The 14,323-nt window shown below is 33.6% G+C and overlaps 1 protein-coding gene across 1 annotated transcript in view; it reads left to right on the top strand.

Annotated features, from left to right (window-relative positions):
- LOC106880130 (protein disulfide-isomerase 2) overlaps nt 1-14,323 on the top strand; it is a 35,227-nt gene that overhangs the window by 10,040 nt on the left and 10,864 nt on the right. Inside the window, exons 3-5 of the mRNA XM_014929951.2 lie at nt 4,861-4,994; nt 9,213-9,350; nt 13,576-13,680. Coding sequence (XP_014785437.1) covers nt 4,861-4,994; nt 9,213-9,350; nt 13,576-13,680 — 377 coding nt within the window. The remainder of the gene's footprint in view (nt 1-4,860; nt 4,995-9,212; nt 9,351-13,575; nt 13,681-14,323) is intronic.

A 14,323-nucleotide genomic window follows, 5' to 3' on the forward strand; every position in this document is an offset into this window, starting at 1 on the left:
ATATATATATATATATATATATATAAATAAATTTTATGTCTGTTTTTCCTAGCTAGGTTGGATTAGATCATCATTTAACATCTGTTTTCCATGCTGACATGGGTTGTACAGTTTGACAGGAGCTGGCCAGCTGAAGAGCTGCCCAGGCTCTGTGTTTGTTTTGGCATGGTTTCTACAGCTGGATGCCCTTCCTAACACCATTCACTTTACAGAGTGCACTGGATGCTTTTATACACCACTGACAGGAGTTCTTTTATGTGGCACCCACATGTCCGCAAGGTTAAGAACCTTTTGCTGAAGAATGATGCAGGGGACATGACTGTATACAAGGGCAATCACATATTTACTTAGCTTGACAGGTCTTAAGCACAACAATCTGCTAGAAGTCTCGGTTACCTATTATCCCCTCTGTGAGGCCCAACACCTGCAGATCCTTTCCACTTCGTCTCCCATCTTCATGGGTCTACCCTATCCACATGTTCCCTCTGCAATTAGAGATCAGCACCTCGACACAACCATCTTCATTCATATCCATGACATGGCCATACCTGCACAGTCTTCTCTCTTGTACACTACATCTGATTTACCATATACCCAGTTTTTCTCTCAAATCACTTAAAGTTTGTTGTATATACATGCTGACATTACCCATCCAGTGGAGCATACTGGCTTCCTTTCCTTAGATTTATATGTTATTGAAGCATTGTTTTACAGCTAGATATCCTGTCTGTTGATAATCCTTATGTGTTTTTGAAGTAAAGGGTCACTTACATCATTTGTGTTTAAATGCAAGAAGTGAGCAAATGATTCAATGACAGAAGTGACAATGGTAGCACTACAACTTTGGTAGACGTAAATGTAAACAAGCAAACATGCATGTGCTCACACCCAGATGAGTCTTTTAGTTTTTCTACCAAATCTACACAAAGCTTTGGTAGCCCCAGGGCTATAATAGCAGACACTTACTCAAAGTGCAGTGCAGTAGGTTTTGACTCAAAGCCACATAGGTTCAAAGTGAAATTCTTTATAATCACACAACCATGCCTTAGGCAAACCATTTTCTTCAAAGCTACTGCATTATCAATTACATGAATAGTCTGCATCCGAAATGTAATGAGATAATAATTCTGCTAGGTATTACGTGTTGTAACATATTGTTCAGGCAAAATCAAAAGAGCAAGTGAGGAAATGAACATGCATGACGAAAATGTTAAAGGGACTTAAAATTTCATTAGGTGCAAGATTGGTAAGACGCTTACTACCCAACCACATCATTCCGGGACTAGTCCGACCATGGCATCTTGAATAAGTGTCCTCTACTATAGTTTCATGCTGAGTTTATACTATAGTTTCAGCCTTGTGAGTGGATTTGGTTGACGGAAACTGAAAGAAGCCCATCACACATATATATATATATATATATATTGTTTGTCCCAAACACTACCACTTGACAATTGGTGTTGGTGTGTTTATGTTCCCATAGCTTAGCAGTTTGGCTAAAGAGACTGATAGAATAGGTACCAGACTTAAAAAAAAAAAAAAATACTGGGGTTGATTCATTTGATTAAAATCCTTCAAGGGGGTGCCCCAGCATAGCCTCAGTCTAATGACTGAAACAGGTAAAGGATCATCATCATCGTTTAACGTCCACTTTCCATGCTAGCATGGGTTGGACGATTTGACTGAGGACTGGTGCAACCGGATGGCTACACCAGGCTCCAATCTAATTTGGCAGAGTTTCTACAACTGGATGCCCTTCCTAACGCCAACCACTCAGAGAGTGTAGTGGGTGCTTTTACGTGTCACCCGCACGAAAACGGCCACGCTCGAAATGGTGTCTTTTATGTGCCACCCGCACAAGAGCCAGTCCAGGGGCACTGGCAACGATCTCGCTCGAAAACCCTACAAGGCCAGTCAGGCGGTACTGGCAACGGTCACGCTCAGGATGGTACATCTTATGTGCCACCCGCACAAGAGCCAGTCCAGGGTCCCTGGCAACGATCTCACTTGGCTTGCTGGGTCTTCTCACTCACAGCACATTTCCAAATATATATATATGTAATTGTGTGTATATGTTTGTGTGTCTTTGTCCTCCCAACTTTGCTTGACAACTGATGTTGGTGTGTTACATCCCTGTAACTTAGTGGTTCGGCATAAGTGACCGATAGAATAAGTACTAGGCTTAAAAATATAAGTCCTGGGATTGATTTGCTCGACTAAAGGCTGTGCTCCAGCATGGCTGCAGTCAAATGACTGAAACAAGTAAAAGAGTGAATCAATGTAGAGTCTAGGCCTTAATTTATTTATAGGTTTCAGTAATATTTATCAGCTGTGCTCAGTTGAGGAGGGTCTCTAATTATTAGTTAAGATCTGGAAAACATTTTAAACGTTCTATTTTGACCTATTTGAAGAAATAGACAATATTTACACACATGCACATGGCAGGTTGCTTTAAGTTTCTGTGCAATAGTCTGAAGTCACTTGCCCAAGGTGTCACACAATGAGATAAAACTTGAGACCACAAGCAACAGACCAAACTCTCTATGTAGTCATGTCTGTACTACTTAATGCTATCCCACAACATTGATGAGGCCTTACAGTTAAATTATGTAACTATAAGCATTAATTATATAGTTACTAAAGTGAGATAGTTATTTCATGGCAATGATCAGTTTTCTCTTGAGCCTTAGGTTGAAATATATATTAGCAGTCAGTTCTGTTTTAGGGTTCTCTAAAAAAACTATCATTGAGTTAATGTTAAAAATTAAGATAAAGTTTTTTTTAATGACATTCTATAGGTGTTAGTTTGATTTGTAGCTGTTTGGCATTTTTAGATATAGATTCAAATGAGAAGCTTTCTCTCTGCTTAATTTATTTCTCTGTTCATATAAATGGCATACTATATGATGTGTATGTACAAGCCATGATACTCTTGGGCAGAGAATGCAAAAGATTGGCATATTAGAAAGTGATGATCTGACTATGGCTTACAGAGTGTAGTTGAAGCAACAAAGGAATTGTTGAGATGATTGATCAGCAAAAGTATTGATTGAGGTTTTGTGCAAAGTCAGTCCTGAATGAGTAAACCAATGATCAATAGCTTTCCAGTCATGACCATCCTGCCTCTTTTAGAGGCATCTAGGAATATATTATTCAATGGTGTGTTAAGGCTTTTGCTAAGAGTATTAGCAATAAGGCAAGATGAAATGGCTTCAATTGCATAACAAACTTGGTTTTTCTATAAAAAAAAAAATAATGATGGTAATGGTTTCAAATTTTGGCACAGCAATTTCGGGGGAGTGGGATAGTTGATTACATTGACTCAAGTACTTGGATGGTACTAATTTTATTGACCCTGAAAAGATGAAAGGCAAAGTGGACCTCTACAGAGTTTGAACTCTGAATATAAAGACAAACGAAATGCTGAAGACATGATGATGATGATAATAATAATTTAGTCCATGGATTGGGGGAGAGGTGGTGTCCATGTCCTTTGCATGTCTTCCCAAACTGGTGAGACATGCAACAAATACCTAGCCTGAACATTCTGACCTGAATACTCCAAAAGGCATTTATAGTTTTTTTGTTGTTTTTTTTTTTAACTCTGTTAGTACTTACCACAATAGTTTTATAAATTTAATTCTTTAAAGACTGTCAGCAGCCTTTGAAAGTTTCTCCACTAAAGATGAAACTCATTTTGTTATGAGATTAAAAAAGAATAAGTTAAAAATTTTAATTAAAAAAAAAATCTGAATGTCAGTCAATAGACAAAGAAAATATTCTTGTAAAGAATATTCTTGTCTAGCCTAAATGTGGTGGTCTAATGATCAATCCAGTCGTTTTGTAAAGGTTATGTGACATATTCAAAACAATGATAATTTTGTGATTCTTCGTTTTCCTTCCTATTGTAATTTCTTTCACATTGCTGCTTGAAATCTTAAACATTCATGAGTTAGCTACTTACATTAATTTTTTGAAGCAGTTTATTTATAGTTGAGTCCTTTTAATAATATTAATCACCACTTTATTGTACAACAATTGTGGTAACCTTTTAAGGCAGGCCTCTCTGAAGTAACAACAGATGGTCTTAGTTATCACAATATGGTACAATACCAGTCACAGTATTTGAACTTGTGACATTTTAAATAAACTTGAATGTTCAGAAACTTTGCTTCACATTGATTTTTCTTTTTCTGTACACAAACCCTCTGATTTATTAGTAGGGGAAGAAAAATAAATTTTATGTGCATGCCATTTTTAAGGATACTATCAATACTATCAAAGTGAAGTGTTGACTTGGTTTTGTTTGAAGCTCATCTGCACTCTATGTAACTGGGGGTCAACTGATAAGGGAACCTGTTTATTGTTGCTCTGTTCCTTAGAAATTGTAAAATCTTCCCTCAAACCACAACATTATCTAGATCACTTGAATGTTTTTGGTGATAAACCTGTTCTCCTTGAGCGTAACTTGGTGTTATTGCTACTAAAGAAATTACTATTTAGTGTGGTGCAATTTTACAAATTTATACAACTTGTCTGTATAAAAATGCAAATGTTAAGTCATTAATATTAATTCTGAGCAATTATTACTTTTTACTACAGCTAACAGAAGATCATTTTTTTCTTTTAATATCAATAATTGACTGGAATTTTGGATTCTTAACTAGTCTTCAGTTTATATTTAATTTAAAGATTGAATCTTTGATGCTTTATCTATCACAAAAGGACATTAAAACTATAAAATTAGAAACCCCATGATCTTTGCTTCCTTGGAAAGTTGCTCGCCTGACTTCTCAAAACAGTATTTTGAAATATGTATTATAAAATACCTTGTTTTAATGTATTAAATTTAATTTTCAGAGGGACGTACTGCTGGAGATATGGTAGCTTGGATTAAAAAAAAGACTGGTCCTCCTGCTGTTACACTAAATACCGTTAGTGAGGCCAAAACTCTTATTAATAAAGAAGCTGTTGTTGTTGTTGGATTTTTCCAGGTAATGTTCACTTTTTACTTTTTCCAGTGTTCTGTTGATTTTATTTGTAAATTTGATGAGAAAGAACTATCCCCTTACCTTTACTAAACCCTCTTTGACTGGAGGTTAAACCTAATCGAACACATTCCATATGGTCAATGATCAGTTTAACTAATTGCTTTGAAAATGTAAAGTATTGCAAATAAATGCATTTGAAGAATTGGGGTTATGAAGAGGTTTGTGTTTAGTGGACTAGAGCAGGTTACTGTTTAAGCAGTAAGATGATTGCTAATTGTAATGTTTGTGAAAGAATGTTTCTTTTCAGAAAAATATTTGGTCATTTCTTTTGCGAGAGCTTTAATCTTAAATATAATTTCATAAAAAAGGTTTTAAGGATTGTTTTCTTACTTGAACTTTGAGAGTATGTGAATTGTGATAATTATAGTTCAGGAATGATAGGTAAAGAACAAGGCAAGGAAGACTAGCATACATTTGAACCTTTTTTTTATCAGCTGGCTGATAAGATATTTTAGATGTTCAAACACTATGCTCATTGTAAAACTTCAGATTATCATACTTCAGTTTAAGTTAAATTGAAATATCATTGACAAACTCTACCTTAGTTTATTTCATTGCTAGTAGTTATAAAAAGTATTTCTTGTTAATCCTTTCAACATTTAGAAAAATAATTCTTATCTCAAGGATCTATATATCCAGTACTTAACTCAGATTTTTGTAGCATTAGTATCTCATCTGGATGCTAAGTCTAATGATTGGCCAACTCCTCAAAGATATGGTATTATCATCATTTGACATTTGCTTTCCATTAGATGATTCAAGAGAATTTGATGGATTGGAGAACCACGTCTAGCTTTAATGTCTCAGTTTTGGTTTCAGTGGCTGGATGTCCTTCCTGTTATCATCAACCTTATAAAATATTTGGTGCTTTTATTTCATGACACCAGCACTATAAAAGTTGACTTGCCTTTGGTAAGACTGCATTGTCTTTGCTTGATTCACAACCACTTAACTGTGCTGGGTACTTCTTACTGTGGTGCCAGCAGTAGTGGGGTCACTTTGTAACTTGCAAGGCCTAGCAGATAATAGTGATAACTTTAGGCAAGGTTTTGAGAGAAGTTAAAGTATGATAGGAAGAACAGATTTATTGTTATATGAAAGTGGTAACAGATAAGACAAAGTAGTGTGAAAGAGAGGACAGTGATAAGGATAATAGAGTCCTAAACTCTGCAGATTTAGACTCGTTAGTAGTTCATTATGTTTATACATTCAATGATCTTATTAGAAATGAGAGGTTTGAAGATATTTAGCAGAATGCTATTAAATATTGTTGGAACAAGTTTAGTTATAGGAATGCTTATAATAATTTAAGGGTGAGCGGTTCCATTTTCAAAATGAAAGGTTGTAATATACAATATTGCAAAATTCTGAACTTGCAACTATCATTCATGGTTTAACATTTAAAACTGGAAAATTCAGTAAATGAATTGAAATGATCAGAAGTAGATTTAATTTTTTTTCTAATTATCCAGTTTTAATATATATTTTAAGAATAATGAGTTTTACATGTAATATATGACTTTCTTCTATGCAACTCGTTTCAAAATTATCTCATCCTGATAATGAGCTGGACATAGTTTCAAATTTAGTTATTTGAATTGGGAATGTTTAGATTTGCTTTATTGTTTAGCTATCTTTCTCCTCTGTAGATATATTTTGTGATGCACACAATGTGTAAGTCTACCTTGGACATCTCTCTTACCATTATAAAAACTACTGGACATCCAATATGATGGAATATTTCTGCCATTATCATTATAGTTCATTGACTCTAACACAGCATGACTGTAATATATAGTTCCACAAAGAAGAACTGAAATGTGCAGTAACTGTAGGTTACTCACTGGATTATTATGTATTATTATTGTGTCAGATGTGATCAATCAAGGCTGATTGGAAGTGTTCAGCAACACCATTTCCTGGTACTGATAACTTAATTTTTAATTAAGATGTGCTTATAGGTTATACCAGAGTTGGAACACCTAACTCCAAGAGTGTAATAAGTTAATAATTCAGCCACTGCTAACTGTATCTATATATCCAAATTATGATATATTTATGTAAATGATTGCAGTAAACAATGATTCGCCATTGAATTATTTCTTAGTTGATTGTTTCCTTTTGATAACACCATAAATTAGGAAATGCTTGCCCTTCACCAGCCATCAAGGATAATATATATATATATATATATATATATATATATATACACAGACAGACAGACAGGCAGGCAGGCAGACAAGAACTTCACATTTGCAAAGTAATTTGCAGTTGCAGGGAAGAGTACCAAAGTAAATGCTGTACTGTAACTAGTTGAATACGTCATTCATGTGGGTTCAAATTGGTTTGAACCCTACTAGGACCAGTTAAATTGCAATTCAACTTTAGCCCATTACCTATAGAAATTGGTTTTCAGCCTCTTCAGAAAAAATCAGTATGATTTATTTTAGTTTCCTAATCAAATTCAATTTGAACTGTGATTTACATAGATAAAATATTAGCTAAATTTAAAATGATTAATCGATTAGGTATGTTACATTTCATTCTATCTTTCAAACCTGCAAGATATTTGCAGTTGTGAGTTTGTTCTTTCTTGTACAAACCCAATGTAAAATATGAGCAGTAAGTCTTTTGAAAATAAGTAAATATGTAATTTTCCTATGTATATTATTAGAATGATTTGCATTGTTTTTTTTTTTCCTTCTAAATTTAAATATTTACCTTAGCATTTTTGGAGCAATTATTTTAAAGCATGGATGACTTCATAAGGTGGCAAGGTAGAATTGTTAGCTTGTTGGACAAAATGCTTAGTGGATTTCATTTGCCTGTTGCATTCTAAGGTCAAATTCTGCTGAGATTGACTTTGTTTTTCATCCTTTCAGGGTCGATAAAGTAGTATTTGAGCACTAGATTCAATGAAATTGGATAGCCCACTCCCCCAAATTTCAGACATTGTTCCTATAATAGAAAGAGAAAATTGTCTTTAATGTCTACTATTGGATATGGTTCCTTTTAGTGTCTGTTAGATGTAAAACAAGTTGAGTAATAGATTTCACTTAGATACACTATAATAACTCTAACAAGGACTGAACTTGTACCATTACTTGTAATTCTCCATTGGCTTTAACTGTGTCATAGCCATACCCTACACCAGTGTCGCATAATCAGCCCATTTAAAAAGTACCTTTGAATTGTCTGGCGACATTCTGTGTTTGAGGAGACCTGTTGAGTCAAGAAAAATCAAACTAAATCATAATCAAATGGAATTGTAGTTGTGGCTGATGCCAGGGCTGCCTGACAGGCTCCCGTGCTGGTGGCATGCAATAAGCACCATGCATACATGGGTCATTGCCAGTGCTGCCTGACTGGCTCCCGTGCCGGTGGCATGTAAAAAGCAGCCACTACACTCTTGGAGTGGTTAGCATTAGGAAGGGTATCCAGCTGTAGAAACACTGCCAGATCAGACTGGAGCTTGGTGCGGCCTCCTGGCTTGCCAGTCTCCAGTCAAACCATCCAACCCATGCCAGCATGGAAAACGGACGTTAAACGATGATAATGATGTACTACAAGTCTTGATCTTGTTTCAGTCATTGGACTGCTGCCATACTGGGGTACTATCTTGAAGGGTTGCTTTTGCTTAACTAAGTTACAGGGATGTAAGCAAACCAACATAGAATTTTGAGTGGGTCAAGGGAAGAAACAAACTCAATTCAAATGCATACATATACACACGTGTGTGTATTTTAAAAATATATTGAATACTTGTAATCACATTAAGATAAGTACTGTGTATTTGTTTGGTTATGGTACTGTTTCAATGTCTATTCTCTAAATTTTAATTGGGTTCCATTGCTCCATTATTGAAGAGATTGTTAGTATTTCTGAAATAAATTTTGAAAGGTTACTTACTGTAATTAACTTTAGATTTATTTTAATTTAGTGCTTATTGATTTTTCTTAGCAGAAAATATGATTAATGATTGTGTTGTTATAAGAATAATGTGAATTTTGTGAAAATGTTTCAAGGCCAGCTTGCAATGAGTTGGCCAACCTTCCGACTAAATGGGCTAAAGCTATATAGACTCTGGAGAAAAGATTTTATTTTTTGTTGAGTAATCACTTGCATTTTCTTCAAATTATTACATAAAATTTATCTTGACAGGATGTTGAGTCAGCTGATGCTAAAGCTTTTACTGAAGCAGCTGCAAACATTGATGATGTTTCCTTTGCTATCACTAGCAATTCTGACCTCTTCAAAGAACACGGACTTGAAAAAGATGCTATTATACTTTTTAAAAAGGTATGGTTGTTAGTTTTTTTTTTTAATCTTTTTTCTTCTTTGTAATGAAATTCATTATGAATTGCTATGCAATTTTTGTAGGTCAATTTACAATTTATTGCATTTTGAAAGCTGGTATAATTGTCAGGAATTTAATTTTCATTGAAAAATCTAAGAAATTTGATATTTTTATTTCATTATTACAATTCAACTGAATCATTGTGTAAACTCATTTGATTACACACAATGCAGATTTTGCTATTAAATCAGTGCAAATCTGCTTGATCCACAAGAGTCTAACTTTTTTTTATTTGTATGTTGCATCAGTGGTTTGGTTTTCCTGCTGTGATGATGATTTTATACTTTTATCTTCAAATACTTTACAAATATCAGTGGAAATCAATACCTAAATTCAGAATCAACAAATCTTTGGATATTTTAGAAATCATTTGATTTAACAGAAATATAGAATTGTCTTCAGACATCAGAATAGTTCTAATTCATGATGGTTAAATGCTGCTCCAATTATCCTGAAAATTATTTGATCAGATATACATGAAAGAACTGACTTGATGAGAATAAACTGACCTGCCCTTAACCATCCTCTCTTCAATTTTTAGTTGCTTGTTATTCCTTAAAATTTATAGAGCAACTGTTACACACCAGCTAACATCATAGATAATTCTTCAATATTTTTTTTTTTAAAGAATCATCTTCATTAAATATTCAACTGTTTTATGCTTGAATAGCATTCCACTTTACTGGGTGTTTCACTTTAGCTCAAATATCTTTTGATTTTTGTTAGCAAAAATTCCAGTGCAATTTTTAAAATGGTCTTTGTTACAGTGTTGCATTGTACTTTAAATAGTTAAAATAATGTATTTCAAGTTTCTGACTACGGTCATATATCACTTTAACAAAAGAAACTATTTTTTGACCATTCCGTTTGAATGTTAATCTATAATGATCTTATCCTTTAATTTCTTGTAAGTATATTACATAACTCTAATAAGGCATAACTACAGTGTTTTGGAATGGAGGTGGGGGACAATTTTCGGAAATTCCAACAGTCCACTTAAATTCTTAACTTCCAGGAAAATGAATATTTTTTCGTGAAATTTTCTACAAATATACCTTGATGTATGTACATTTCAACCATGTAGGAATTTTGAAGGAAACAACTGCAGGTTATTTTTGAGAAGCGTTCCCCACTCGGTGGTGTTTTGGAGCAAGTCGCCCATATGTTTCATTTTTCTCTATTATGTGCGTATGTGCATCCGTAGATTTCTAATGAAGTAATAAGCAGAAAAGAGAAGCCGTCATAAGAAAACTTACGTTAAAAATAACATGCACACAATTTTTTTTTCTCAATAGAAGTAAATTCCAAAGTAAATGTTTCTAGTAGAGAAGTAGAAGAGAACAGAAGCAGTGTATTACTTCATTACAAATCTTACTCACAGATGGTTGCCCATTTCACTTTTTCTTCCCTCATCATCCATTTAGATCACATGTTTATAAAAGTATAATCGCAAAATACCTTTCAAAGTTGATATCATCTGCAAACACCATAAAATTCTTGAGACAGAAAGAATGAAGAAATAATCTAGAAAGCCACAATTCTCTCCTTTTTCTAAAATGTCATCTATCATTGGACAGGTCAAGAAATACAACGGCTCATTCAAATAATATACCCTGTAAAATTATAAGTTATCTTCACTAGAATTCCATTAACTATTCTTAACCATTTGGTTTTCCAGACATTTTCATATTTCTAATACCAGCAAAATTACTGACTAACCTACTTAACAAATGTATGAAAGATGAATGATCAACTGGTTTTGTTTCTTGGACAAAATAATATCCTCAGTAACACTTAGTGTGCATTCATGAGTCTGAATCTCTATAGATTATTGAATATAGTCAGTGACCTATGTAATGTGTCCTTTTTCATTGCATTCCTTGATTTCTGAAAAACTTTTATATCAGTATTCAAAAAGAACTATTGTTTTACTAAGAGATCCGATTTCTGTTTTTGAGTATTTGACTTTATTTGGCATCAAAATAAAATGTCTTAAATAGGGATCAAAAGACCTCTGGATGTTGATAACTTATGTCAAAGGATGGAACACATAAATACTCAAGATAAAAGCTTCAGCTTTGAATAAATGTGCATTTACTCAACAATGAGTTTGAATTTTCCAAATTGGAAACCACTTGTTAATCTTTTATCAGTTGAAAACATGCCAAAGTGATATGTTGGCCTGCCAAAGATCTCACTACTCCTTTTGTTACCCATTGTTTACATTCAGTATAGAATATCGAGCAGGCCTACTTCCCATGTGGCAACGGTGTAGGATTATGGTTTTGTTATTAATTTTGTTTTTGTAACTCTTTAACAAATTCTATTTTAAGAACTAGGACATGACCATATAAAAGCTGCCAAAGACAAAGCCTCATTGAATTTTCTGTTACTCTTAGCCCTATTGTTAATTCCTTTGACATGGTTTCCATACCTCTCGTAAGCATTGATCTAAATTTAGCACCAGACAAACTTTAGGACAAAATGACCAATGAAATGCCGTACCTATATTAACAAATGCAAAGTAGTAGACAAATTTAAAGTGCATCTTGTCCAAGCTAACCAGAATTACTTATGGTAAAAGTATGTTTTCAAGATCTTTGTCTTTCAGTTTAAATCCTCTGTAATTATCCCTCAACAGCATCTTCTTTGCCATTCTAACAGATAGTGATATTCCAGTGATTGAGGATAGCACCTTCCTGTACTACTTAACTGAATGACTAGCATGTGACTAACAAACTGATGCTTCCAACATCTCAGCAACTATCTCTGATGAGCTTGCTGCTTTCTTTGCCTTAATTTCTTTAACAGACTTACTAACTGTACTGAAGCTAACTGGTCCCTCTGTTGGTTCCACTTAAGGTAGTCCCTTAATAACTCTTATTTCTCATTGAATAACTTCACATAGCACAGACGTTCCTCTTTATTTTCACTCACTGAAAATAAGTGCACCAGTGATTGTTTCACAACTTCTCTCCAATAGAATCCTGAATCATACAATTGCATTATTTTGTAATTCAGAACACTTCACACTTATCTTTGTAACACATATTACCAAAACATCGTATTTTCAGTTTTCCTCCTTGCTGAACTACAGAGCATTTCATGCTTCATCCCTAGCTTCTAGATATCTCTTCATGTTTTCTTCCAAATCTGTCACTTAGCTCTTCTAACCCTAAACACTATACCATCATTTTACCATTATTTCACTTGCAACATCACCATGATTCTTGCTCTGTCACAGGTTGTTAGTAATTTCCAGTCATCCTGAAAGTCATCTATTTCTGTCTCCTCTGTGGTGTATTAGGCATCACATTATTCCTATTGTAAGTTTAGACTAACAAAGATGTTTTTACGTTCTATACCTTCCTTCTCCCTTTCATATTTTTTTCTGAGTCTCCTTGTTCCAAACCTAAAATCTCTCTACATATCTCCCCATACTAATATGTTCATCCCTAATCATAGAAATATTTAATATTTTACTAAATTCAAATGCAATTTGACTCTCATGTCCACTTCATGGGTAGGTGTCTAATAGGCTGGTTTACTGAAATTCTTATTGCAATTATAATTCAGTCATGCATTAAAAAATAAATACAAACTCTCTTCCAAGAGTCTCGATCAGTCACTGCACACATTGGTATACGTGTTCCCTGACATCACCATTGAAATTACCTGGCTATGACAGAATTTTGGAGAACTAATTAGAACCAATTCTTTCTTACTTGCCATCACATTGCCACTTGGTATTTGTTTTGGTTTAATTATTCTTTTGATTATCAATTGTCTTATAATCATCCCAATTATTCCAACCTACAGTCATTTGTATGACCTTGCAGGTCCTCAAAACAGACCTATTAACAAATGGAGTGAATTGTTTATTTGGTTAGAGATATGCAGTTATGTTTTATAGAAAAAATGCTTTGAGGAGATATGTAAAGAATTAGGTTGTGAATTAGGCAACAAAGATTGTAGAAATATAATGTAAAAATGGTGTTAGCAACTAGTTTTGGAATACTTATTGTGTGGATTTTAACGGAGGTATAGAAGAGAAAAATCCATTTTCTATACCAAATATAGATCGTATAGTTTACTATGTAAATCTTTAAATTATTTGTGTTTCACAATCTTGTGAAGTTTTCAATGACATTTTGTTTATATTTTCAGTTTGATGATGGAGAAGTTCGATTTGATGGGAAACTTACAGCTAAAGATATTGAAACATTTGTAGTTGCTAATAAGCTACCTCTTGTTATTGAGTTCAACCAAGAAGTAAGTATAAATTATATTTAACATTAACTAAGTTTTCTATTGCTGAGTAATTTACTTTCATTTAAAAATAGTTTGTCAAAAATATTTTAAACGAAAAATAAACTTGAGTGAATTCAATGTACTGTAGAATTTTAGCGATCATCTTTCATTTTTTTGTACTTTGAGAAAATTTTCAACAATAAATTTGAGGCCTTGTGCACATGTAAGAAATTCATATTTCTTGTCATGCAGAAATGTTCATTAATTTAAAGTAATATAAAGTGTTTATCTATTTATTTAAGAAAATTTTTTTTGTGGTATCTTTTTGAACAATCAGGTCATCCCATAAGTTCTGTCCGATTTTACCTTTTTTAAAATTGAATGAAATTTAATAGTATTTTAGAATGTCTAATGGAATTAAAAATTATAATAGAATTAAAATTTCTTTGATTAAAACCATTTCTAACATGGAAGTATCCAAAGAGCATTTGAGGCACATAATGCTTTATGAGTACAAAAATGGAAACTCTGCAGCCGAAGCGACTCGAAACATACTCAGTTTATGGGAAAGAATGCTTGAATGAAAGACCTTGCAGAAGATGGTTTGCAAAATTCAGAAGTGGAGATTTCAGCCTTGAAGATGAAGATCGAACAGGACGTTCAG

The sequence above is a fragment of the Octopus bimaculoides genome, chromosome 2, assembly GCF_001194135.2.
Source record: "Octopus bimaculoides isolate UCB-OBI-ISO-001 chromosome 2, ASM119413v2, whole genome shotgun sequence".
Taxonomy (NCBI): domain Eukaryota; kingdom Metazoa; phylum Mollusca; class Cephalopoda; order Octopoda; family Octopodidae; genus Octopus; species Octopus bimaculoides.